The 27,082-nt window shown below is 38.5% G+C and overlaps 1 protein-coding gene across 10 annotated transcripts in view; it reads right to left on the bottom strand.

Annotated features, from left to right (window-relative positions):
* The window catches only part of CCDC171 (coiled-coil domain containing 171), a 322,833-nt gene that overhangs the window by 222,249 nt on the left and 73,502 nt on the right, over positions 1–27,082 (bottom strand). For all 10 annotated transcript variants that reach the window (XM_038552441.1, XM_038552440.1, XM_038552446.1 and 7 more), the window contains 2 exons: positions 22,183–22,343; positions 8,350–8,488 (listed from right to left, as the gene is read on the bottom strand). In XM_038552441.1, the coding sequence (XP_038408369.1) occupies positions 8,350–8,488; positions 22,183–22,343 (300 nt within the window). The remainder of the gene's footprint in view (positions 1–8,349; positions 8,489–22,182; positions 22,344–27,082) is intronic.

Raw genomic sequence — 27,082 nt, 5'->3', positions numbered from 1 at the left:
AGGTATGCTACACAGAGAGCCCTAAACTTCCTAAAAATTTCACATTCAAAGAACTCAAACTACAAATTTAACCCAACAGCGAAGAATAGTATCAGTCCCTGAATCAGAACACAATGAATATCTTGGGTTAAATGAAGATCACATATAACATTAGATCATTTGGGGGGCAGGGCAAGCTGGCGGAGGAGTGGGGTCCTCAACCCACCAGGCCCCAACTTACCTAGATAACTTTCAAATCATCTTGAAAACCTACAAATTCGACCGAGATTTAAAGAGAGGACAGCTGGAATGCTACAGAGAGAAGACTCTGTGCTTCTAACAAGGTAGGAAGGTAGAAAAAATAAAATAAAGAATCAAGTAGGGGAGGGGCCCCGCAGGAGCCGGGCTAAGGCCGGGCAGTGAGAGCCTCTGGGACAGAAGAGCCCAGCCCCGGAGAAGCAGGAACTTTAAAAATCCACATCAGATTGTTCCCGGACTGAAAGGCACTCAGCAGGGAACCCAGGCAGAACCGCAGGAGGGGCAGTGGAGGGTCCAGCCTCCCGGGGTCACTGACAGAGGACGTGCACCCGGGGGAGAGCGCCCCACACCCCGCGGGCCGAGTGCGGGAAAGGGCTGGAGCACCCGGCGGGGCCTCAGGGAGCAGCCGGTCGGTCAGGAGGGGGCTCCAGGCGGAGGGGGCTGCACCCTGCTGCCTTCGGGAGCCGCAGCCCAGGAGCGACCCCAGCAGCGCAGGCCCCGGAGCCCAGGGACGGGGGACACAGCCCAGGATCCTGCGCTCCCCCGGGACAGAGAGGCGGGGTGGGCCCAGGACAGTGAGGATGCTCCTGCTACCGCTGGGCGCCCCCGATCTGTGCAGGTCAGCGCCCCCCACCCCGGAGTATGCAGGCCAGTGCAGACTGGGAAACTGTGGTAGTTACTGCAGGGAGCTGACTCCAGAGCTGGAGAGCTGGCCGCTGCCAGTGGGGTTGTTCCTCCTAGTGTCACCCTGTGCCTGGGAGGGGGCGGGGCCGCCAGGGAACAGGGGCCTCACAGGAAAAACAGCTCCCACTGAGCCTTGCACCTGGCAGGGGGCGGGGCAGCTCCCCCACGTGCACACACCTGAGAATCAGCACAGCAGGCCCCGCCCCCAGAAGACCAGCTGGAAGGACAGGGGAAGAGTAAGTTCTTGACCAGCAGTGCTGGAAAGCTCCAGGGGAAGTCGAGGGATTTACAGTACATAAAACCAGAGGATACCCCTCCTTTTTATTTTCTTTTTCTTTTTTTTCCTTTCTTTTTCTAGTACAACTTGTTTTTAGCCACTCTGCACTGAGCAAAATGACTAGAAAGAACTCACCACAAAAGAATCAGAAACAGTACTCTCTGCCACAGAGTTACAGAATTTGGGTTACAATTTGATGTCAGAAAGCCAATTCAGAAGCACAATTATAAAGCTACTGGTGGCTCTGGAAAAAAGCATAAAGGATTCAAGAGACTTCATGACTGCAGAATTTAGATCTAATCAGGCTGAAATCAAAAATCAATTAAATGAGATGCAATCCAAACTGGAAGGTCCTAACAACGAGAGTTAATGAGGTAGAAGAAAGAGTGAGTGACACAGAAGACAAGTTGATGGCAAGGAAGGAAGCTGAGGAAAAAAAGAGAAAAGCAATTAAAATACCATGAGGAAAGGTTAAGGGAAATAAATGACAGCCTCAGAAGGAAAAATCTACGTTTATTGGGGTTCCAGAGTATGCCGAGAGGGACAGAGGACCAGAAAGCATATTTGAACAAATCATAGCTGAGAACTTCCCTAATTTGGGGAGGGAAACAGGCATTCAGATCCAGGAGATAGAGAGGTCCCCCCTCACAAAATAAAAAATAAAAAATAAAACATTTAACACCTCGACATTTAATAGTGAAACTTACAAATCCCAAAGATAAAGAGAAAATCCTTAAAGCAGCAAGAGACAATAGATCCCTAACTTATATGGAGAGAAATATTAGATTAATAGCAGACCTCTCCACAGACACCTGGCAGGCCAGAAAGGGCTGGCAGGATATATTCAGGGTCCTAAATGAGAAGAACATGCAGCCAAGAATACTTTATCCAGCAAGGCTCTCATTCAGAATAGAAGGAGAGATAAAGAGCTTCCAAGATAGGCAGAAACTGAAAGAATATGTGACCACCAAACCAGCTCTACAAGAAATATTAAGAGGGACTCTGTAAAAGAAAGAAGAAGTCCAAAGAAACAAACCACAAAAACAGGGACTGAATAGGTATTATGATGACACTAAATTCATATCTTTCAATAGTAACTCTGAACATGAATGGGTTTAATGAGCCCATCAAAAGACGCAGGGTTTTAGACTGGATAAAAAAAGCAAGACCCATCTATTTGCTGTCTACCAGAGACTCATTTTAGACCTAAGGATACCTACACCCTAAAAATGAAAGGTTGGAGAACCATTTACAATTCAAATGGTCCTCAAAGGAAAGCAGGGGTAGCAATCCTTATATCAGATAAATTAAAGTTTATCCCAAAGACTGTAGTAAGACATGAAGAGGGACACTATATCACACTTAAAGGATCTATCCAACAAGAGGACCTAACAATCATGAATATTTATGCCCCTAATGTGGGAGCTGCCAAGCATATCAATCAATTAATAAACAAACTGGGGGATCCCTGGGTGGCTCAGCGGTTTAGCGCCTGCCTTTGGCCCTGGGCGTGATCCTGGAGTCCCAGAATCGAGTCCCGCGTCGGGATCCTGGCATGGAGCCTGCTTCTCCCTCTGCCTGTTTCTCTGCCTCTCTCTCTCTCTCTCTATGTCTATCATGAATAAATAAATAAATAAATCCTTTAAAAAAATTAATGAACAAAGTAAAGACATACTTAGACAATAATACACTAATACTGGGAGATTTCAACATGGCACTTTCTGCACCTGACAGATTCTCTAAGCACAACATCTCCAAAGAAACAAGAGCTTTAAATGATACAGGGGACCAGATGGATTTCACAGATATTTACAGAACTTTACATCTGAATGCAACTGAATACACATTCTTCTCAAGTGTACATGGAACTTTCTCCAGAATAGACCACATACTGGGTCACAAATCAGGTCTCAACCAATACCAAAAGACTGGGATTGTACCCCGCTATTTTCAGACCATAATGCTTTGAAACCTGAACTCAATCACAAGAAGAAATTTGGAAGAAACTCAAACACATGAAGGTTAAAGGCATCCTGCTAAAAGATGAAAGGGTCAACCAGGAAGTTAGAGAAGAATTAAAAAGATTCATGGAAACTAATGAGAATGAAGATACAACCATTCAAAATCTTTGGGATACAGCAAAAGCAGTCTTGAGATGGAAATACATGGCAATACAAGTATCCCTCAAAGAATTGGAAAAACTCAAATACACAAGCTAACCTTGCACCTAAAGGAACTGGAGAAAGAACAGCAAATAAAATCTACACCAAGCAGAAGAGAGTTAATAAAGATTCGAGCAGAACTCAATGAAATAGAAACCAGAAGAACTGTAGAACAGATCAACAAAACCAGGAGTTGGTTCTTTGAAAGAATTAATAAGATAGATAAACCATTAGCCAGCCTTATTAAAAAGAAAAAAAGACTCAAATTAATAAAAAAGGAGATACCACAAGCAATACCAAGGAAATACAAATAATTTAAAAAACATATTATGAGCAGCTACATGCCAATAAATTGGGCAATCTAGAAGAAATGGACGCATTTCTGGAAAACCACAAACTACCAAAACTGGAACAGGAAGAAATAGAAAACCTGAACAGGCCAATAACCAGGGAGGAAATTGAAGCAGTCATCAAAAACCTCCCAAGAAACAAAAGTCCAGGACCAGATGGCCTCCTAGGGGAATTCTATCAAATGTTTAAAGAAGAAACAATACCTATTCTACTAAAGTTGTTCCAAAAGACAGAAAGGGATGGAATACTTCCAAACTCATTCTACGAGGCCAGCATCACCTTAATTCCAAAACCAGACAAAGACCCCACCAAAAAGAATTACAGACCAATATCCCTGATGAACACAGATACAAAAATTCTCAACAAGATACTTGCCAATAGGATCCAACAGTACATTAAGAAGAAAGATTATTCACCATGAACAAGTGGGATTTATCCCCGTGATGCAAGGCTGGTTCAACATTCATAAAGGAATCAGTGTAATAGACCATAACAAGAGAAAAAACAAGAACCATATGATCCTCTCAATAGATGCAGAGAAAGCATTTGACAAAATATAGCATCCATTCCTGATCAAAACTCTTCAGAGTATAGGGATAAAGGGAACATTCCTCAGGATCTTAAAAGCCATCTATGAAAAACCCACAGCAAATATCATTCTCAATGGGGAAACACTGGGAGCCTTTCCCCTAGGATCAGGAACATGACAGGGATGTCCACTCTCACCACTGCTATTCAACACAGTACTGGAAGTCCTAGCCTCAGCAATCAGGCAACAAAAAGAAATAAAAGACATTCAAATTGGCAAAGAAGAAGTCAAACTCTCCCTCTTTGCAGATGACATGATACTGTACATAGAAAACCCAAAAGACTCCAGCCCAAGATTGCTAGAACTCATACAGCAATTCGGCAGTGTGGCAGGATACAAAATCAATGCCCAGAAATCAGTGGCATTTCAATAACTAACAATGAAACTGAAGAAAGAAAAATTACAGAGGTAATCCCATTTATAATTGCATCCAAAAGCATAAGATACCTAGGAATAAACCTAACCAAAGAGGTAAAGTTCTATACCCTAAAAACTACAGAACACTTCGAAAGAAATTGAGGAAGACTCAAAGAGATGGAAAAATATTCCATGCTTGTGGATTGGAAGAATTAATATTGTGAAAATGTCAATGCTACCCAGGGCAATTTACGCATTGAATGCAATCCCTATCAAAATACCATGGACTTTATTCAGAGAGTTGAAACAAATCATTTTAAGATTTGTGTGGAATCAGAAAAGACCCCGAATAGCCAGGGGAATATTGAAAAAGACAACCAGAGCTGGGGGCATCACAATGCCAGATTTCAGGTTGTACTACAAAGCTGTGATCATCAAGGCAGTGTGGTACTGGCACAAAAACAGACACATAGCTCAATGAAACAGAATAGAGAGGGATCCCTGGGTGGCGCAGCGGGTTGGCGCCTGCCTTTGGCCCAGGGCACGATCCTGGAGACCCGGGATCGAATCCCACATCAGGATCCCGGTGCATGGAGCCTGCTTCTCCCTCTGCCTGTGTCTCTGCCTCTCTCTCTCTCTCTCTGTGACTATCATAAATAAATAAATAAATAAATAAATAAATAAATAAATAAATAAATAAATAAATTAAAAAAAAAAAAAAAGAAACAGAATAGAGAATCGAGAAATGGGCCCTCAACTCTATGGTCAACTAATATTCGACAAAGCAGCAAAGACTATCCACTGGAAAAAGGACAGCCTCTTCAATAAATGGTGCTGGGAAAACTGGACAGCCACGTGCAGAAGAATGAAACTAGACCATTCTCTTACACCAGACACAAAGATAAACTCAAAATGGATGAAAGATCTAAACGTGAGACTGGAATCCATCAAAATCCTAGAGGAGAACACAGGCAACACCCTTTTTGAACTTGGCCACAGCAACTCTTGCAGATACATCTATGAAGGCAAGGGAAACAAAAGCAAAAATGAACTACTGGGACTTAATCAAGATAAAAAGCTTCTGCACAGCAAAAGAAACAGTAAACAAAATTAAAAGACAACCTACAAAGTGGGAGAAGACATTTGCAAATGACCTATCAGATAAAGGGCTAGTATCCAAGATCTATAAAGAACTTATTAAAGTCAACAGCAAAGAAACAAACAATCCAATCATGAAATGGGCAAAAGACATGAACAGAAATTTCACCAAGGAAGACATAGACATGGCCAACAAGCACATGAGAAAATGCTCCACATTACTTGCCATCAGAGAAATACAAATCAAAACCACAATGAGATACCACCTCACACCAGTGAAAATGGGGAAAATTAACAAGACAGGAAACAACAAATGTTGGAGAGGATGTGGAGAAAGGGGAACCCTCTTGCACTGTTGGTGGGAATGTGAGCTGGTCCAGCCAATCTGGAAAACTGTGTGGAGGTTCCTCAAAGAGTTAAAAATAGACCTGCCCTACGACCCAGCAATTGCCCTGCTGGGGATTTACCCCAAAGATACAGATGCAGTGAAACAGCAGGACACCTGCCCCCCAATGTTTATAGCAGCAATGTCTACAATAGCCAAACTGTGGAAGGAGCCTCGGTGTCCATCGAAAGATGAGTGGATAAAGAAGATGTGGTCTATGTATACAACAGAATATTACTCAGCCATTAGAAACGAAAAATACCCACCATTTGCTTCAACGTGGATGGAACTGGAGGGTATTATGGTGAGTGAAGTGAGTCAATCGGAGAAGGACAAACATTATATGGTCTCATTCATTTGGGGAATATAAAAAATAGTGAAAGGGAATAAAGGGGAAAGGAGACAAAATGAGTGGGAAATATCAGTGAGGGTGACGGAACATGAGAGACACCTAAGTCTGGGAAATGAACAAGGGGTGGTGGAAAGGGAGGTGGGTGGGGGGTTGGGGTGACTGGGTGATGGGCACTGAGGGGGGCACTTGACAGGGTCTTATGCTATATGTTGACAAATTGAACTCCAATAAAAAAATAAATAAATAAAGTATACATATACATAAAAAAAATATTGATCATTTGAAAGTGATAGAGTTTAAATTTTATCCCATCACTACCTTTCTATCTGGGCAGCGCTAATTTGGCCACCACTTCTTAATATAACCCAGAGTCTCCATATCTTTTGACAAGGAGAAAAATATTTATTTTCTTCAATAACTGATATCACTAAGAATTGAAAGTGAAGTAGCTAAGTCTGCAGAAGGTATTCATGTGGAGAACAAGAAAAAAACACAGGGTGTTACTCTCGATTTTATGCCCTCCCTTTTGGGGTTCCCAGCAAACTACTGAACAGCAGTGTGCTGCATCAACCAAATACATGCATCCAACAAATGTTTAAGGAGGCAAGCACTATAGTGGAATCTTCATATGTAAAATGAATTATGTTAACTCCAATGCATTCACAATCTCTTAGCAGAGATAATACATATCAGATTTGGTGAGTATTATGCTAAACTGTGGTGAAGATGGTAAACTAAGTACGAAAGAAACACAAAGCTGGGGGGTGCCTGGATGGCTCAGGCAGTTAAGCATCTGCCTTTGGCTCAGGTCATGATCTCAAGATCCTGGGATTGAGCCCCACATCAGGCTCCCTGTTCAGCGGGGAGTCTCCTTCTCCCTCTCCCTCTGCCCCTTCTCCCAACTTGTGTGGTCTCTCTCCTCTCAAACAAATATTTTTTAAAATTTAAAAAAAGGAAACACAAAGTTGGGAAAAGGCAAAATTCTGACTAGAAGGATGGGACAGTGGGGAAAGAGGGAATCATGGAAGGCTGCACAGATTGCAAGATGCCAGAGCAGGGCATTACAGGATACACAGGGGTTTACTAATGGAAAGACGCAGTTCAGTTAATGTGAGTCAAAAAAATGAACAGCTTGAACAAAAGCAAGAAGATATGAAAATATACAATGTGTTTAGGAAGGCAAGAATAATACACTAAGGGCTGAAGCAAGATAGAGGGCAGTGGACACAGAAGAAGCTCAAAGAGTTAACACGGAGCCATAAAGAAAGGGGCTTTAGATTATATGGCAAGAAGCTGAATTTCATTCTGAAAACAACAAGGAGACATTGATGGTTTTTTAATAAAGTGAGGATGACAAGATCAGATCAATAACTCAGGAAGACAAATGTGGTGATGGTGTGAAAGATGGATTATTGGGGAATGGAAACAAATGATCAGGTACAAAATGACTACAAAAGGGAATCTTTGAAATCATTAGATCTATTGATTATAAACCCTGATCCCCCTCTCACCTAAGTAACAATGCACCAGGGGGATAGGGGAAGGAGGGGGCAGGGGGGAAGGGGGAAAGGGAGGAAGGGCGGAAGGAAGGAAGGAAGGCCCCTGAATAAGTTCTAAAATAATCTATAATTCTGTTTTCCCAATTTTTCCCAATTAGTTTTCCCAATTTTTCTAGAGAAGTTTTATCACATACATCTTTGTTGTAATCAGCATCCCTGATTTTGAAATTTTATATCAATGGCACTAAAATTACTTTCATGCTATTATCTCATGGCATGTAGTGAGGGGGGGGGGGAACCTGTTAAACATCGAATTTGACCCAATAAAGTAATTGCCATAGGGTTTTTTTATCCTTACCATTACAAGTTCTTCCTGTAATTCACTGCAACTTTTTTCATTATACTGGAGTCTCTTTGAAAGGTCTATAATTACTTTCTTCTGTTCCTCGATCTCTTCATTTAGTTTCTTGTTTTTGGAGAAATACTCTCTTTCTAATCTGAAAAGTTAAAGCATCAGAGTAGATTTTTCAAATATGGTTTTATCAAGTCCTATTATACAGCTTTAACATAACTGGCAGGTGTATTATCTACCATGTTTTTGTGGCTTTTAAATGCCACCTCTCATTTTTTCAAACAAAAAGAATTACATATTCTTTAATGAAAGACTCTGCTCCTTTCATTAGCAGATATTTTACTATGCCCAAGGTTATAAACAAAATCGATTTGGTAGTGTTGATTTGGTCTCACCATTATTTCTGATGAGCTGTGGTGGGTGGACTCACCCACCACAGTTCAATTAACTCAGAAATTGCCTCAAGACAGAAAACAGTTCTATCAAACAATTTTCAAATTAAAGTATAATATTAAAAATGGAACAAATGTTTTATTCCTCAATGTCCACGCAAGTGGAACTAATGTGATAGAAAATGGAAAATCCAAAAGAATCATCAAAAATCATTCATGTTCACTGTGAAAACACATAAAATTCTTTTTTTTTTTCAAGTTTTTATTTAATTTCCAATTAATTAACATACAGTGTAATATTAGTTTCAGGTATAGAATTTAGCAATTCATCACTTAAATACAACCCCCAGTGCTCATCACAAGGGCTCTACTTAATTCCCATCACCCATTTAGCCTATGCCCCCCCCCGCCCCAGTAACCCTCAGTTTGCTCTCTAAATGTTAAGAGTCTTTTATGATTTGCCTCCCTTTTTCCCCCATGTTCATCTTTTTGTTTCTTAAATTCCACATATGAGTGAAATCATATGGTTTTTGTCTTTCTCTGACTTATTTGGTTTAGCATAATAATCTCTAGTTCCATCCACATCATCGCAAATGTCAAGATTTCATTCTTTTTGATAGCTGAGTAATATTCCAGTGTGTGTGTGTGTGTGTGTGTGTGTGTGTGTGTGTGTGTGTACCCCACCTCTTCTTCATCTATTTATCAGTCAATGGTCATTTGGACTCTTTCTGTAATTTGGCTATTGTTGGTAATGCTGCTATAAACATCAGGTTGCACTGTACACTTTGGAATTTGTATTTTTGTATCCTTGGGTAAATACCAATAGTGCAATTACTGGATGGTAAGACAGTCTATTTTTTACTTTCTAAAGAACTCCATACTGTTCTCCAGAGTGGCTCCAGAGTTTGCATTACCACCAACAGTCTAAGAGAGTTCCCCTTTCTCTGAATCCTCGCCAACATCTGTTGTTTCCTGTGCTATTCATTTTAGCGACTCTGATAGGTGTGAGATGATATCCCATTGGAATTTTGATTTGTATTTCCCTGGTGATGAGTGATGTTGAGCATCTTTTCATGTGCCTATTGGCCATCTGAATACATGTTGTATTCATGTCTACTGCCCATTTTTTAATTGGATTGTTTTTTGGGTGATGAATTTTATGTTCTTTATAGATTTTGGATACTAACCCTTTATCAGATATGTCATTTCAAGTATCTTCTCCCATTCCAAAAGTTGCCTTTTAGCTTTGTTGATTGTTTCCTTCACTATACAGAAGCTTTTTATCTCAACAAAATCCCAATAGTTTACTTTTGCTTTTGTTTCCCTTGCTTTAGGAGACATATCTAGTAAGAAGTTGCTATAGATTGGGGCACCTGTGTGGCGCAGTTGTTTGAGCATCTGACTCTTGGTTCCAGCTCAGGTCATGATCTCAGGGCATGGGAAAGCAAGCACCTCATTGGGCTCCGTGCTCAGTGCAGAGTCTGCTTGAGATTCTCTCTCCCTCTCCCTTTGCCTCTCCCATTCATGCTCTCCTTCTCTCTCTCTAAAGTAAATAAATCTTTTTAAAAAACAGAAGTTGTTACATATTGCATATGTCTTCCTCTAGGATTTTGACGGTTTCCTGTCTCACATTTAAGTCTTTCATCCATTTTGAATTTATTTTTTTTGCATGGTGTAAGAAAGTGGTCCAGTTTCATTCTTTTGCATGTAGCTGTCTAGTTTTCCCAACACCATTTGTTGAAGAGACTGTCTTTCTTCCATTGGATATTCTTTCCTGCTTTGGTCAAGATTAGTTGACCATAGAGTTGTGGGTCCAGGAAAGATTAGTTGACCATAGAGTTGTGGGTCCAGGAAAGATTAGTTGACCATAGAGTTGTGGGTCCATTCCTGGGTTTTCTATTCTTTTCCACTGATCTATGTGTCTGTTTTTGTGCCAGTACCATACTGACTTGATCCCTACAGCTTTGTCATATAACTTTCAAGTTCAGAATTGGGAAGCTTCCAGTTCTGCTTTTATTTTTCAAGGTCTTTTTCTTTTGTGATTCCATACAAATTTTAGGATTGTTTGTTCTACCTCTGTGAAAGATGCTGGGGGTATTTTGATAGGGATTGCATTAAATGTATAGATTGATTTGGGTAGGATAGACATTTTAACAATATTTGTTCTTTCAATCCATTCCCCAGAATGTTTTTCCATTTCTCTGTGTCATCTTTGATTTCCGTCATAAGTGTTTTATAGTTTTCAGAGTTTGTTAGGTTTATTCCTAAGTATCTTATGACTTTTGGTGTAATTGTATACAGGATCCATTTTTCAATTTTTCTTTCTGCTGCTTCATTATTGGTGTATAGAAATGCAAAGGATTTCTGTACATTGATTTTGTATCCTAAGACTTCACTGAATTCATGTATCAGTTCTAGCAATTTTTTGGTGGAATTTTCTACATAGAGCATCACGTCATCTGCAGTGAATGTTTGCCTTTCTTCCTTGCCAATTTGGATGCCTTTTATTTCTTTTTGTTGTCTGGTTGAAGCTAGGACTTCCAGTACTACATTAAATAACAGTGATGAGAATGTAAAACCCTATCTTGTTCCTGACCATACAGGAAAAGCTCTCAGTTATTCACCACTGAGGATAATATTAACTGTGGGTTTTTCATATACGGTCTTTATTATGTTGAGGTATATTCCCTCTAACCCTACTTTGTTGAGGGCTTCTATCAAGAATGATGTTGTCCTTTGTTAAATACTTTTTCTGCATATATTGAGAGGATCATATAATTCTTATGCTTTCTTTTATTAATGTGGTGTATCGTGTTGATTGATTTGCAAATATTGAACCACCCTTACAACCCAGGAATAAATACCACTTGATCGTGGTAAGTGATTCGTTCATGTACTGTTAGATTCAATTTGCTAGTATTTTGTTGAGAATTTTTACATCCATGTTCATCAGGGATATTGGCCTGTAGTTCTCTTTTTTAGTGGTGTCTCTAGTTTTGGAATCAAGGTAATGCTGACTTCATAGAATGAGTTTGGAAGTTTTTCTTTGGAGTTTTTGGAATAGTTTGAGAAGAATAGGTATTAAGCCTTCTTTGATATTTGGTAGAATTCCCCTGTGAAGCCATCTGGCCCTGGACTTTTGTTTGTTGAAAGATTTTTTATTACTGGTTCAATTTCTCTGCTGGTTATCATTCTGTTCAATTTTTCTATTTCCTCCAGTTTCAATCTTGGTAGTTTATATGTTTCTAGGAATTTAACCATTTCTTCCAAACTGTCCAATCTGTTGACATAATTTTTTATAATATTCTCTTATAACTGTATTTCTGTGGTGTTAGTTGTTCTTTCTCCTCTCATTTGTGATTTTATTTATTTGGGTCCTTTCTCTTTTCTTTTGGATAAGTCTGGCTAGGGGTTTATCAATTTTATTAATTTTTTCAAAGAACAAGATCCTGGTTTCATTGATATGTTCTACTGGGGTTTGTTTATTTCTATATCATTTATTTCTGCCTTCATCCTTATTATTTCCCTTATTCTGCTGGCCTTAGGCTTCGTTTGTTGTTCTTTTTCAAGCTCCTTTAAGTGTAAGGTTAGGTTGCTTACTTGAGATTCTTCCTACTTCCTGAGGTAGGCCTGTATTGCTATATTCTTCCCTCTTAAGACCACTTTTGCTGCATCCCACAGGCTTTGGACCATTGTGTTTTCGTTTTCACTTGCTTCCATGTATTTTTATTTCTTCTTTAGTTTCCTGGTTGATTCATTCATTATTTAGTAGGATATTCTTTAACCTCCATATATTTGTGGTCTTTCCAGATTTTTTTCTTGTGGATCACCTAAAGTTCCATAGCGCTGTGGTAGGTAAATATACATGGTATGACCTCAATCCCTTTGTACCTATTGAGGCATGATTTGTGGCCCAATATGTGATCTATTCTGGAGAATGTTACATGTGCACTTGAAAAGAATGTATACTCTGCTGCTTTAGGTTGATATGTTCTGAATATATCTGTTAAGTCCATCTGGTCCAGTATGTCATTCAAAGCCATTGTAACCTTGTTGATTTTCTATTTAGATGATCTGTCCATTGATGTGAATACGGTGTTTAGTATCCTACTATTACTGTATTATTATCAATGGGTTCCTTTATGTTTGTTATTGTTTTATATATTTGGGTGCTCCAAATATATATATAACATAAATATTTACAATTGTTAGATCTTCTTGTTGGATGGACCCCTTAATTATGATGTAATGCCCTTCTTCATCTTTTGTTACAGCCTTTGGTTTAAAGTCTAGTTTGTCCAGGGACACTTGGATGGCATAAGTGGTTGAATGTATGACTCATGGTTTCAGCTCAGGTCTTGGTTTCAGCTCAGGTCATGATCTCAGGGTCTTGGGATCAAGCACCACATCAGACTTTGAGGTCAGCATGGAGTCTGCTTGAGATTTTCTCTCCCTCTCCCTCTGCCCCTCCCACTCATACTCTCATTCTAAAATAAATAAATTCTTTAAATGTTTAATTAAAGTAAATAAATAAAATCTAGTTTGTCTGACAGAAGTATGGCTACTCTGGCCTTTTGATGAGCTTTTGCATGGTAAATATTTCTTGATCCTTTCACTTCCAATCTGCAGGTGTCTTTAGGTCTAAAATGAGTCTCTTGGGGCACCTGGCCGACTCAATTGGTAGAGCCTGCAACTCTTGATCTCAGAGCTATAAGCCTAAGTCCTATGTTAGTGTAAAAATTACCTAAAAATATTTTTAAAATTAAAAAAATAAAATATAAAATGAGTCTCTTGTAAGCGACATATAGATGGGTCATAGGTTTTGTTCTGTTTTGTTTTGTTTTTTTCATTTTTTTCATTCTATGTCTTTTGATTAGAGCACTTAGTCCACTTACATTCAGAGTAATTATTGATAGATATGAATTTAGTGCCATTTTATTACTTGTTTTGTCATAATTTCTGGAAATTTTCTCTGTTTCTTTCTAGTCTTTGTTGATTTTGGTCTTTCTTTCCCACTCAGAATCCCCTTTAATATTTCTTTCAGGGCTGGTTCAGTAGTCATGAATTCTTTAGTTTTTGTTTGTCTGGGAAACTCTTTATCTTTCCTTCTATTCTGAATGACAGCCTTGCTGGAAAGAGTATTCTTGACTGCAGATTTTTCCCATTCAGCATGTTGAATATATCATGCCACCTTCTTCTGCCCTGCCAAGTTTCTTTGGAAAGATCTGCTGCTAACTTTATTGGTCTTCCCTTGTATGTTAGGGGCTTTTGTTTTGATGCTCTTAGGATTTTTTCTTTATCTCTATATTTTGCATATTTAACTACACTATGTCTTGGTGTTGGCCTACTTTTGTTGATTTTGATGGGAGTTCTTGGTGCTTCCTGGATTTGGATATCAGTTTGTTTCCCCATATTAGGGTAGTTTTCAGCCACAATTCCCTTAAACAAACCTTCTGCTCCCTTTTCTCTCTTTTTGTAGGACTTCTATGATATGAATATCATTACACTTCATGGAGTCACTGAATTCCCTAAGTCTACTTTCATGATCCAAGATTTTTCTTTCCCTCTTTTGTTCAGTTTCATTATTTTCCATAATTCTATCTTCTGTATCACTTATTCCTTCCTCTGTTTCTTCCATCCTTGAGGTCATTACATCCAGTTGGCTTTGAATCTTGGTTTTGCATTTGTTATTTCAGCCTGATTTGTCTTTAACTCCTCTTTTATCTCTGCAATAAGGGTCTCCATGAAGCCTTCTATGATTTTCTCAAGCCCAGCTACTATCCTTAGGATTGTTTCTTCAAATTCAGGATCAGGCATATTACTTATATCTGTTTCAATTAGATCCCTGGCCATGACCTTATCTTGTTTCTTCTTTTGGGATGAATTCTTCTTCCTTGGCATTTTGTTTAGGTCACTGTCTTCTATGTGCTAGGAAAGCCTGTTATATTTCCTACTCCTGACAATAATGGCTTTATTAAGAAATAATAGTGGGGAGTGTTTGAACCCTGGCCAGAGTATGGCTGAGTTTTAACTAGCCATATCTGGTCTGCTTGTTAAAAGACCTGATGCTACTTCCACTAGAACTGAAGCTCTGCAGAACTCTATGGTCAGTAGACATGGTGCATGCAAGAGTTTGTGCTGGTCTTCTGGGGGAGAAGCCCACTGAACTGTTTCTTTGGCACACTTGCTGAGAAACGCAGTACCAGTGGAGTGCAGGGGGGCAGGGCTTAGTGTAAACAGATGAGGCAACCAGTGTTGGTGCTGTGCTGTTTACTGAGTTTATGCTGAGGGGTCAAGGAGGGAAATGGTGCCACCAGCATCTTTGTCCCTGGAGGGGAGAATTCCTGCTTGCTGCTGTCTGGGAAGCCCTTCCAGAAAACTGAACAATTTCCCCTCATGAGTTCCAGGTGTTCTTTAGATCACTGCCTTCACAATGTCTGCGTCTAGGTTGCTTGCCCACCCAGAGCATTGCAGTATATTATGGACTCTATCACTGCCAGGCTAGTTGAATTTTAAAATTCCAAACTTTAAGGACCTGGTGTAGAAGAAACTTGCACTGGTCTTCTGGGGGAGGGTCTTGCTGTAATGAGACTAATGCAGGTTTGATTCAGAAGAGCAGTCACACCAGAGCAGAGAACACACACTAAAGAGCCAATGTCCAGGTTAGCTGCTCTCAGCAAGTGTGTCTCTGCACCTGTGCTGAGGGGCAGAGAGAGAAATGGCACCGCCAGCTCTTTCATCTCTGGAGAGGCAATGCCACCTCTTTCAGATGTGCTCCAAGAAGGCGGAACCATTTCTCCCCATGCGTATCAGAAGATCCTCAGATCACACCACCTGCCCCCAAGTTACCTGCCTGCTTTCCAAAGGAGCACTGCAGTGCCTTCGGGGCTCCACCCCAGCCACACTATGGACTGCTAAAACTCCAGTCGTTGAGCCCCACTGGTTGCCAAAACTCACAAAAATCAGCCCCTCTCATTTTCCCAATCAGGCAATGGCTTTGAGGAAATATTTTCCTTGTGCATTTCCCTTTGTGCTCTTCTCTATCTCACTTTTCTCCGTGACCAGAGCTCCCTCCCCTCCACAGCATCTGCAATCCATTTCTCCCCCAAACCACATCTCTACACTTCCTACCTTCCACGAAATGGCCTCTTCTCTCTCTCTAGTTGTGCAGTTTCTTCTGTCAGTCCTCAGATCGATTTCTTGGGTATTCGGAATGATTTGACATTTATCTAGCTGTGTTCAAGGGACCAGGAAAACCTAAAGTCCTCCTCCACCATCTTAGCTCCCCACTTCACAGGAAATTCTTTTCAAAGGATTTGCCTTCCTATTTAAATTTTGCTCGGGCTGGGATTAAACTGTATTTACATTCTTGTATGGACATCTGATGAAAGGCAGCTTAGAAGCATTTCAGTTTAAAATTTGTTATAGATAATTCACCAAATAATAATTTAATTCAAATTAAAGGGCTGCCACTATTTTTAGTCTGAGATCTTCCTGATAAACATAGTAGATCTGTTTCCTATGATTTTGAAGCTGTAATGCAGAAGACAGAGTGACTCAGTATAACCAAATCCACCACCACATTAAGGCTATAACCAAATAAAGAACTAATTCTTGAATGGTACATGATATTACTCTCAACAGTCAACATTCCTTTCTTTAGGATAGAACATAGACAATCTAATGCCAACTCTTTTGTATATTCTCCTTTGGATCAAGAATATTCCAAAGTAGAGTAACTAAAATTTTAAATAAAAATATATAGAAGGATTAAACACTACATTTATAAATATATATATGTACTATATATTATATACATATACATATACATGTGTTATATATATTATTTATATTTATATATATGTGTGTGTATCTCCCAGAAAGTAGAATTAAATAATAAAAATGGATTGAAGTAGAGAAAAGATAACAAATACATTCAGGAATCCCAATATATATAAATAATAGAAGTTCTAAGAGAGAAGGTAAAGAAAACAGAAGAGAAGAAATAAGCAAAGTAATAAATATAAAAGAATTTCCTAGAAATGAATTACTTGAGTCTTTAAAATTGAAGGAGCTAAATGAGTGCCCAACATGAATGAAAAAAACATCCATACAAGGCCCATAATTATGAAATTTCAGAACACTGGGAACATGGAAAAAATTCTATAGTGTCCATAGAGTATGAAAATATATATACATTATTACTTTATCATGTTATAATATCAGTAAACCACTTCTAGATATTCCCCCATGTTTCCAGACTTGATGACCACCATGTACAAGTTTCCAGTGGAAAACATGGACCACATAAAAAAGATCAGGAATTAAAGGACTTTGGATTTCTTGACACTAGAACTTAATGAATATCCAACTGAATTAGGAAAAAGGGTAAAGACCAAATAAAGATATTTTCAGAATGCAAATTTCAAGATTTTTTCTCTGATGCAGAATTTCTCAAGAAGCTACCCTACAAAGGGAGTAAATCACACAGGGAGGAATGCACAAGACCAGCAAATAAGAGATCCAGTATAGAAGAGAAGCAGAGGGTATCCCAAGGAAGATGGTAACAGGAAGTCCTAGGGATGACAGTGGCAGGGAGCCTAAAAAACAATTTATCCAGAATGGAGAAAGAGGAGAGAAGAGTCCAGGATGGATGTCTTCTACAAGAAACTTAAAACGATAGAATTGCTGAGGTGTAGGAACATAATGAGAGAGTTTCAGTTCTGTTTAAGAGTTTAAAAATAATTCAGTGATTGTGCATATAAACTAATCCAATTTAAAATGAGGCAATTACTGGGGTGCCTAGGTGGCTCAGTCACTTAAGTGTCTCTCTGGATTTTGGCTCAGACCATGACCTCAGGGTTGTGAGATTGAGGCCCATGTAAGGCTCTGCACTGGGTGTGGAGCCTGCTTAAGATTTTCTCTCTCTCCCTCTCCCTCTGCCCCTCTTTCCCTCCGTTTCTCTCCCTCTCTAAAAATAAATAAATAAATAAATAAATAAATAAATAAATAAATAAATAAATAATAAAATGAGACAGTTATTAACTATTCACTCATTTAATAATTCAGCAAATCTTTATTTACCAGCTCTTATGTGCCAGACACTATTCCAGGCATTGGGAGATAGCAATGAACAAAACAAAGTTCCTGTCCACATAAGAGGAAACATAATAAACAACAAAGAATATAGTAAAATATGCTATGAAGAAAAATAAAGATGAGATACCAAGAAAAAAAGCTATAGAAAAAAATACCCCCCAAAATAGAACCCCAAAGAAAGGATGGGGGAGGGGAGGAATAAGTGTGTGCTATGTGGGAGAAGGTTACAATAGAGGCAATAAATAAGTGGGGACCAACAGATAATATCTAATGGTGGAAACTGAAAACATGGCAGGATATGCATGTTATTCAGAAACAGGAAGTTAAACATCAGAAGAAACAGCAATAAGAATTAAAAGCAGTTGCCTTGAGGGAGTAGAAACAGGTAGTAGAGGGATCCCTGGGTGGCGCAGCGGTTTGGCGCCTGCCTTTGGCCCAGGGCGTGATCCTGGAGACCCGGGATCGAATCCCACATCAGGCTCCCAGTGCATGGAGCCTGCTTCTCCCTCTGCCTGTGTCTCTGCCTCTCTCTCTCTCTCTGTGACTATCATAAATAAATAAAAAAAATTTAAAAAAAAAAAAAAAAAAAGAAACAGGTAGTAGAGAGCAAGGGCCATGCAACTATTGACCTTGCAGTACTATTTTACTTTTTAGACTATGTACAAGCTAATCTGATAAAAGTCAAAATAGTAATTAAAAATTATCACTCAGCAAATATAAAATTAAATGCTTCTGTTATGTGGTGCTGGGTTCAAGTTCAAACTGGGTCCCCTGAAATGGAGGGACATTCCTCACTGTCATCAAGGACAACCCAGGAAGTCATCCTAAGCTCCTAGGCTCCTGGCAAAGCCCCACCAACAGTTATGAGTCGGGCAAGAGTGTAAGAAAGGTTAAAGGGAGCCTCGACTCTTTGAACTCCAATGGGGATGTGCCAGGACTTGCCAGGTGGAGGATTAAGGCAAGAAAGGAAAGGGAGAGGAAGGAACTCTGTAGTTAAGATGCCTTCTTTCCTACTGGATTTCCATTCTATTATTTTTCTAAAAGAGCTCAGCTAAGAACTTCACCATAGGCTGCTTTAAAATAATCGTCTTTGGTCTTTTATCCAGAATGTACACAATAATAATGCCAATAAATTATAATACTTTTGTTATTTTTACACTTTGGGTTGATTTTTTTTAAGATTTTATTTATTTGAGAGAGAGAGAGACAGAGACAGAGAGCGACAGAGATAGCAAAAGAGAGCACTGGGCTGGGAGAAGAGTGATGAGCAGGCTCCCTGCTGAGTAGGGAGGCCAATATGCAGCTTGATTCCAGGACCTTGGGATCATGACCTGAGCCAAAGGCAAGACACCTAATAGACCAAGACACCCAGGCGCCTCTTGGATGATATATTTAGAAAAATAAGGAAGTTCCCAAATACTGAGTGTAATGAAATAGAGATTCAGTCCATTCAGGATCCTATCTTTGACTAGTATTTTTTATTTAATTTTAAACTAGATTTAAAGATACTATGATCTTCTTCCCCTATCACTGTCCAGCAATCAGTTACTACAGCTAATGAAGACCTGACTAAAGCTTGAAAACCTTTAGTTTCATACTGCAACTCTTAGATGCAAAAAAATTAACTACTAAGAAATTTTAACTACAGAAATACAGAACAGATATGTATTCTATCTAAAATTGTATATAATATATATTTGTTAAAATAGCCTGTTATCAAATTCTTAGCTGAGATCTTTAAAATATATATAGTATATACCTTATATATATTTTTATAAAATATAAATATATATATTCTACCTAAAATATATGTATACATATATATTCCATCTAAAATAATTTCATGCAGGAATGTTCACTGTTATGAAACTGTTGACCAAAATTATAAATCCAAACTAGACAGACACATAGCTTTTTTCTCCTGATCTAGATCCACCTGGAAAAAACAAGCTAAAGAACCTTAACCACTGGGCAGCCCGGGTGCTCAGCGGTTTAGCACCACCTTCAGCCCAGGGTGTGATCCTGAAGACCCTGGATAGAGTCCTGCGTCAGGCTCCCTACATGGAAGCCTGCTTCTCCCTCTGTCTGTGTCTCTCCCTCTCTCTCTCTGTGTGTCTCTCATGAATAAATAAATAAAATCTTTAAAAATGAAAAAAAAAAAAGAATCTTAACCACTGGCCAAGTTCAGGCAGCATTTTCTCTATAACATTGTTATCACCAGTTGCTGAGTTGGTTTTATCCAACCGGTAAAACACTGTCCTACCCCAAAACTCTCTGCTCTCAGAGTGCAAATTAAAGGTACCATTTAAAGACCTTAAATCTACCAAGTTTCTTTTGGAACACATTATCCAAAACTTAAGAGCTACTTTGAAAAATTAATGTTTGAGAATTTGTGACTCTAACATGTTCTAAAATATTTTTTAAAGAGCATTTTGGCTGAGTGAAGTAAGTCAGTCGGAGAAGGACAAACATTATATGTTCTCATTCATTTGGGGAATATAAATAATAGTGAAAGGGAATATAAGGGAAGGGAGAAGAAATGTGTGGGAAATATCAGAAAGGGAGACAGAATGTAAAGACTGCTAACTCTGGGAAACGAACTAGGGGTGGTAGAAGGGGAGGAGGGCAGGGGGTGGGAGTGAATGGGTGACGGGCACTGGGGGTTATTCTGTATGTTAGTAAATTGAACACCAATAAAAAATAAATTTAAAAAAATAAATAAATAAATAAATAAATAAATAAAGAGTATTCTGAAAGAAAGTCAGAAGCACAAATAGGAAATTAAATAACCAAACCAATCACCCTTCATGTCATATCATTCCTTCTAATACCACACATCATCGATACAGAAGTGGCTATTACATTACGTATAGAGAAAAGGAAGATGTGATGGGGAAGAGAAGTCACAGGAGCTGAGTCACAGTAATGAGTAGTGGGCTTTAATTATTATTTAATTTTTATTGTTTATTATTACTAACTTTATTATAGCATAGTTATATAGGGATAAAGAAGAGATAAGGGATGTTATGTTAAAGTGTTTAGGATTTTTTAGCTGGTGCTTAGTTGGAACATGTAACTAATATTTAGAATTGTTAGTTGATACTTACTTATTGGAATACAAAATTTGCATAAAATTTTTCAAGCACCAAAACACAAATAATAGCAAAACAAATTTAAGGGAAAAATTTGCGTTAGGGTCCAATCAGAAAAGTTAATAGGTTGGATCGGATAGATGGACAATGGGCATTAAGGAGGGCACTTGTTATGATGAGCACTGAGTGTTATATGTAAATGATGAATCACTGAACTCTACTCCTGAACCAATATTGAACTGTATGTCAACCAACTAGAATTTAAGTTTTAAAAAAAGAAAAGTACAATACGTATCTGTAACGCACCAACCTATTATCATGTCACATACCAATGGTGATATACATTTCAGCCTATGGGAAGAAATGGTTTGAAATATCTACTATCTAATTTTTTGGAAACCTATTAAAGAATTAAAAACTTCTTAAAGCATCCCACAGAACATTCCAGATGAAAGGCTTCTGAATTTTTTTTAAAAAGGTTAAAATCAGTAGGAATCAAAAAGACCCCAACTTCCACTTACTAGTTGCGTATCCCCATTAAGCCTCCATTTTCACATCTGTAAAATAGGGATAAAAGGAGCAGCTACCTCATGAGGTGTTCTACAAATTGAATGAAATCATGCAGTGCTAGAAACCAAGTGAGCCACAATGTGTGCTAGCCACTAAGAATGGTATTAGCCCCTAGCACTATTATGTCTGCAGTTTGAGAAAGTATCAAACATCTCCACATAGACCTTTTTAGGTGGCTTAGAAATCAAGATATTTAAAGATACTGTATTACATCAGTAAATGCAAAATACATTAACATATTTACTTTCTAGTGTAAAAACTACATTTCTGAGAGCACTTGGAATAGCCATGATACTCCAAAACCCAAAAAAAAAAAAAAAAGCATTTCCACATTTACCTATACAGAGAAGCATAATTATGCTTTATGCAATCCTTTATCCCCAATCTAGCACTGGCATTAATGAGAGCTATATCTAAAATAGGACACACTCATACTTATGTAGGTTTCATAAACTCTTTATATTCATATAAAGAATTTTACAGTAGGGAAACCTGGGTGGCTCAGCAGTTCAGTGCTTGCTTTCGACCCAGGGTGTGATCCTGGAGTGCCAGGATCAAGTCCCACATTGGGCTTCCTGCATGAAGCCTGCTTCTCCCTCTGCCTCTGTCTCTACCTCTCTCTGTCTCTGTGTCTCTCATGAATAAATAAAATCTTCAAAAAAAAAATTTTTACAGTAAACACTTACAAATTTAGTTTTGCAAAGCTCTCTTGTGCATTATGCTTTTCTCGCTCATATGCACTTTCAACTTCTTTGAATTCATTCTTGATCATTTCCAAATCAGCAACAGCTTCTGCTTGGCTGGCCTTTTCTACCTGCAAAGCTCCTTCAAGATCTCGGATCCGTAACTACCAGATGACAGAGAAGTAGTTAAAGCAAACCAGGAGACGCTAGTCAAATTGAATAGAGTACTTTATCAGCAGCAGATTATCATTCATCCAAACACTTCTTCCTTTCTGCTTTGGTTTAAAAAGGAAAATAAACTAAAGACAGTATATATTCCTTTTCCCAACGTGTTTAATGGAAAGGAGGAAGTGGAAGAACAGTTAACTGTGCTATGGAAATGCCTAATCAAAGTGCCTAATTTTGACACACTAATCCATTTGGATAATTCTTTTTAAAAACATACTGAGGGGATCCCTGGGTGGCGCAGCAGTTTAGCGCCTGCCTTTGGCCCAGGGCGCGATCCTGGAGGCCTGGGATCGAATCCCACATCGGGCTCCCGGTGCATGGAGCCTGCTTCTCCCTCTGCCTATGTCTCTGCCTCTCTCTCTCTCTCTGTGTGTGACTATCATAAATAAAATAAAAATTTAAAAAAAAATAAAAAAAAATAAAAAAAAAATAAAAACATACTGAAATTAGTGGTTTTGGAAAACAAAAGGGAGGTATTCTTCCTCTATTATGAGAAATGTCGTTATATTAACACCTTTAGAAACCCATGAAAGTTAACAGTTCTTTTTTATTCTTAGAGATTTTTTACTGTAGAAAAGTAAAACTTTTATTATCAAATAATACTATCTGACTAAAATATTTATGAGTTAGTCAAATGATATCTAGGATTTGCTTCAAAATGATTATGGGGATGGGGAGTAAATGGGGGCAACAGATAAAAAACAACTGACCTGAGGTAAATCTGGAAGTGATGGCTACATGCAGAGCTCATCTTACCATTTCCTCTACTTTTGCATAACTTGAAATTTTACATAATAAAACACTTTAAAAACTAGATTCTATATAAACTTCGACAGAATAAAAGTACATTCCCATAAAAGAATAATATGCAGGGATCCCTGGGTGGCACAGCGGTTTGGCACCTGCCTTTGGCCCAGGGCGCGATTCTGGAGACCCGGGATCGAATCCCACATCAGGCTCCGGGTGCATGGAGCCTGCTTCTCCCTCTGCCTGTGTCTCTGCCTCTCTCTCTCTCTCTGTGACTATCATAAATACATTAAAAAAATTGAAAAAAAAAGATTAAAAAAAAAAAAGAATAATATGCAGCTATAAAAAAGCTGCAAAACAACTTTTGAAAAGGAAGTTCTTTATGTGGTTATCCATGTGTTGTTAACATAGATTGAAAAAGCCAAGTCCAGATCAATGTATGCTGTATGCTATATTTTAGGTAAACGGGTCAAAAAAATTAAGTAGCAGGCAAGAGGGTGGAGTGAAGGGAGAGACAGGAGTGAAAGCAAGACTTCTCGATCATTTAATATTGTTTTGATTTTTGAACTATGTGGATGTTTTACCTTTTCCAAAAAATTAAATTAAAAATAAAACATAGGCTGCCAAGGCTCAAAAAAAGTGGAGGGTGGTAGAAAACACTTTACAGTAAATAGAACCATAAAGAACCATAAAGCTCACATTTAAATACAGCTCTACAATTTAACGTACGTGACTTTTGGCATATTACTAAAACCCCAAAAACCTGATGTTCTTCATCTGTAAACAATAAGTAATAATAATAATGGTAGTAGTAATAAGAAAAAGAAGAAGAAACAAATTATCAGGCACCTGAGTGGCTCAGTCAGTTAAGTGTCTGCATTTGGCTCGGGTCATGATCCCAGGGTCCTGGGATCGAGTCCTACATCAGGTTCCCTGCTCAGTGGGGAGTCTGCTTCTCCACCTCCCTCTGCCCCTCTCCCGGGCTCCTGCTTGCTCTCTCTCTCTCCAATAAATAAGTAAATTTTTTTAATTTTTTAAATTAAATTTTTAATTTAATTTTTTAAATTAAAAAAATAGGCTATCTATACAGAGTTGTTAAAAAAATCTAATGAGGTAATATTCATCTAATATACACCTAATATTACATTTAATATATGATATTAATTTAATAAATGTTTGGATATTTATTAAGCACTTAATATGTGCCAGGCAGTGAGCTAGTATTCAAGATATTATATAATAATCATGAGAATAGACAGTCTTAGTTTTTCAGGACATCCTAGTCTTTAGGAGAGGTGAGACTACAACAGAATGTAAGTGCTTCCTGTCACAGAAGCAGGCACAAAGGACCATGAAATCAGAGAAAAACTATGCACAAGCCTCCTGGGGATGGCAAAAGACAATCTGAGGTAAGAAGAATGAAGTCACCAAGAAAAAAAGCCTAGAACCACATGAAAATGTTTCGTAAATTAATCTATACAAATAATAAGCACCAGAATTATTATTCATAATTATACAAAAATATTTTGGAATAATTAAAACATTCTTACACTTAAAGTAAGGAAATAGAATAGATCTGGAGAAACAAGTTGGTAAATTTTCAAATTTGGTTCTTTTAAACTTTATCTTTCTTTGCTAGTTTGTCTAAATCCAATGTTGACAACTAAATTATAAATCTAGAAAACATTTTCTTCTGTCTGCATTGCTCTCTTCTTTCAGAAAATAAGCACAATCACAAATGATAAACCAATCCAATTGAAAGAGAAGTAGGCTTCAAACTAGTAATTCTGAGTCAACTCTTTGATTCCACTTTCTCATTTTTAGAGAACAAATTTAACAACAGAATACTGCAAACACACATTTAACTAGTTTATGATAAGATGATGGTTAATTACAACTATTTAGTAGTCTCATTTGCTTTTAAACTAATTTGAGGGATGCCTAAGGAGGCTTAGTCAGTTAAGCATCTGCCTCTGGCTCAGGTCATGATCCTGAGGTCCTGGGATTGAGCCCCACATTAGACTCCCTGCTCAGCAGAGAGTCTGCTTCTCCCTCTCCTCCTAGCCCATGCTCTCTCTCACTATCTCTCTCTCTCTCAAATAAATAAATAAAATCTTTAAACTAATCTGAAACTGAATTTTACTAGATGTACCTCATTGAAAATATTGGTCAATATCTATAGCTATATGGTTCAAATATAAACTTTGCCTTTTTTTCTGAGTTATAACACTAAGTTAAATATCAAATATTAATTTTAAACTATAAGTAAAAAATACACATGTAACAACTTTTATTTTTGTGGCTATTAACTATGTATTTCCAGGTATAAATTGTAATTATAATGAAAAACTTAATTTTGAATTATATTTCTTTCATAAATGTAAAACTTTAGCCTTTTTGCTTATTGCTGCCATTTGGGTGATCCAACTGTTAAAAAAAAAATCTTAGGGCATCTGGGTGGCTCAATCAGTTAAGTGTCCAACTCTTGATACCAGTTCAAGTCTTGATCTCAGGGTTGTAACTTAAAAAAAAAAATTACCTTGCACAAGTTTGCTTAAAACACAAACACACTCAAATATATGGGCCTGGGATGCCTGGGTGACTCAATGGTTGAGCATCTGCCTTTGGTTCAGGGTGTGATCCTGGAGTCCCAGGATTGAGTCCCACATCGGGTTTCCCCTAGAAATCGCTTCTCATTCTCTAAGACCTGTGCAGTTTGAGGAGAGGGAACTTAGGATGCCTTCAATTAATTCCCCTCTCAGGGGATCCCTGGGTGGCGCAGCGGTTTGGCGCCTGCCTTTGGCTCAGGGCGTGATCCTGGAGACCCGGGATCGAATCCCACATCGGGCTCCCGGTGCATGGAGCCTGCTTCTCCCTCTGCCTGTGTCTCTGCCTCTCTCTCTCTGTGACTATCATAAATAAATAAAAATTTAAAAAAATATATAAAAAAAATTAATTCCCCTCTCAGATTTAATCTCCTATATTATGCTCCCACAGTATTTTAGTATTTTATACTCCTATCTGTACATTTACCTGTATATCTATATAGATGCAGGTAAATATACAGTATTCCTGGTAATGGAAATAAGTTCCAAGAGGAGTTTCAGCTCTTAATGCAAGTGATAAGCCATGTGCACAGGATGTACAGTCAATAAATAAACAAGCATAATTTTTAAATGTTTTCTTTTTTTTGTTTTGTTTTGTTTTTATTTATTTATGATAGTCACACAGAGAGAGGGAGAGAGAGGCAAAGACACAGGCAGAGGGAGAAGCAGGCTCCATGCAGGGAGCCTGACGTGGGATTCGATCCCGGGTCTCCAGGATCGCGCCCCGGGCCAAAGGCAGGCGCTAAACCGCTGCGCCACCCAGGGATCCCTAATTTTTAAATGTTTTCAAAAAGAAATTTATCTCATCATTGTTGATAAAAAGAACACTCTGATCAGCAAATCTTGCTATAAGAGGCCAGATGGTAAGTCCTTTGGACTTTGCAGGCCATAACATCTCTGTCAGAACCCCTCTGCCACTACAACACAAAAGTCCCACAGTTAAGACAAAACCTCCCTCAAACAGTCTGTGGGTGAGATCTGGCCTGTGGGCTGAAGTATGCCAATCCCTCCTTTAATAAAACCATCATCAACCATATCCTGCTAGCAAATAGCATGAGTGTCTTAATAATATGCTGCCTATTATTTTTTTAATTTTATTTATTTATTTGAGAGAGAGAGAGAGCGCGCAGGGGGAGGGCCAGAGGCAGAATATCTCAAGCAGACTCGCACTGAGCAAGAGCCCAACCTGGGGCTCAATCCCACAACCCTGAGATCATGACCTGAGCTGAAACCAAGAGTCAGAGACTTAACTGATTGAGCCACCGAGGCACTCCTATGCTACACATTCTAAACGTAAACCTTAATTCTCTGAACAGAATTCT

The sequence above is a fragment of the Canis lupus genome, chromosome 11 (genome assembly GCF_011100685.1).
Source record: "Canis lupus familiaris isolate Mischka breed German Shepherd chromosome 11, alternate assembly UU_Cfam_GSD_1.0, whole genome shotgun sequence".
In the NCBI taxonomy this organism is placed as follows: domain Eukaryota; kingdom Metazoa; phylum Chordata; class Mammalia; order Carnivora; family Canidae; genus Canis; species Canis lupus.
This window is presented reverse-complemented; position numbering and strand designations above follow the sequence as displayed.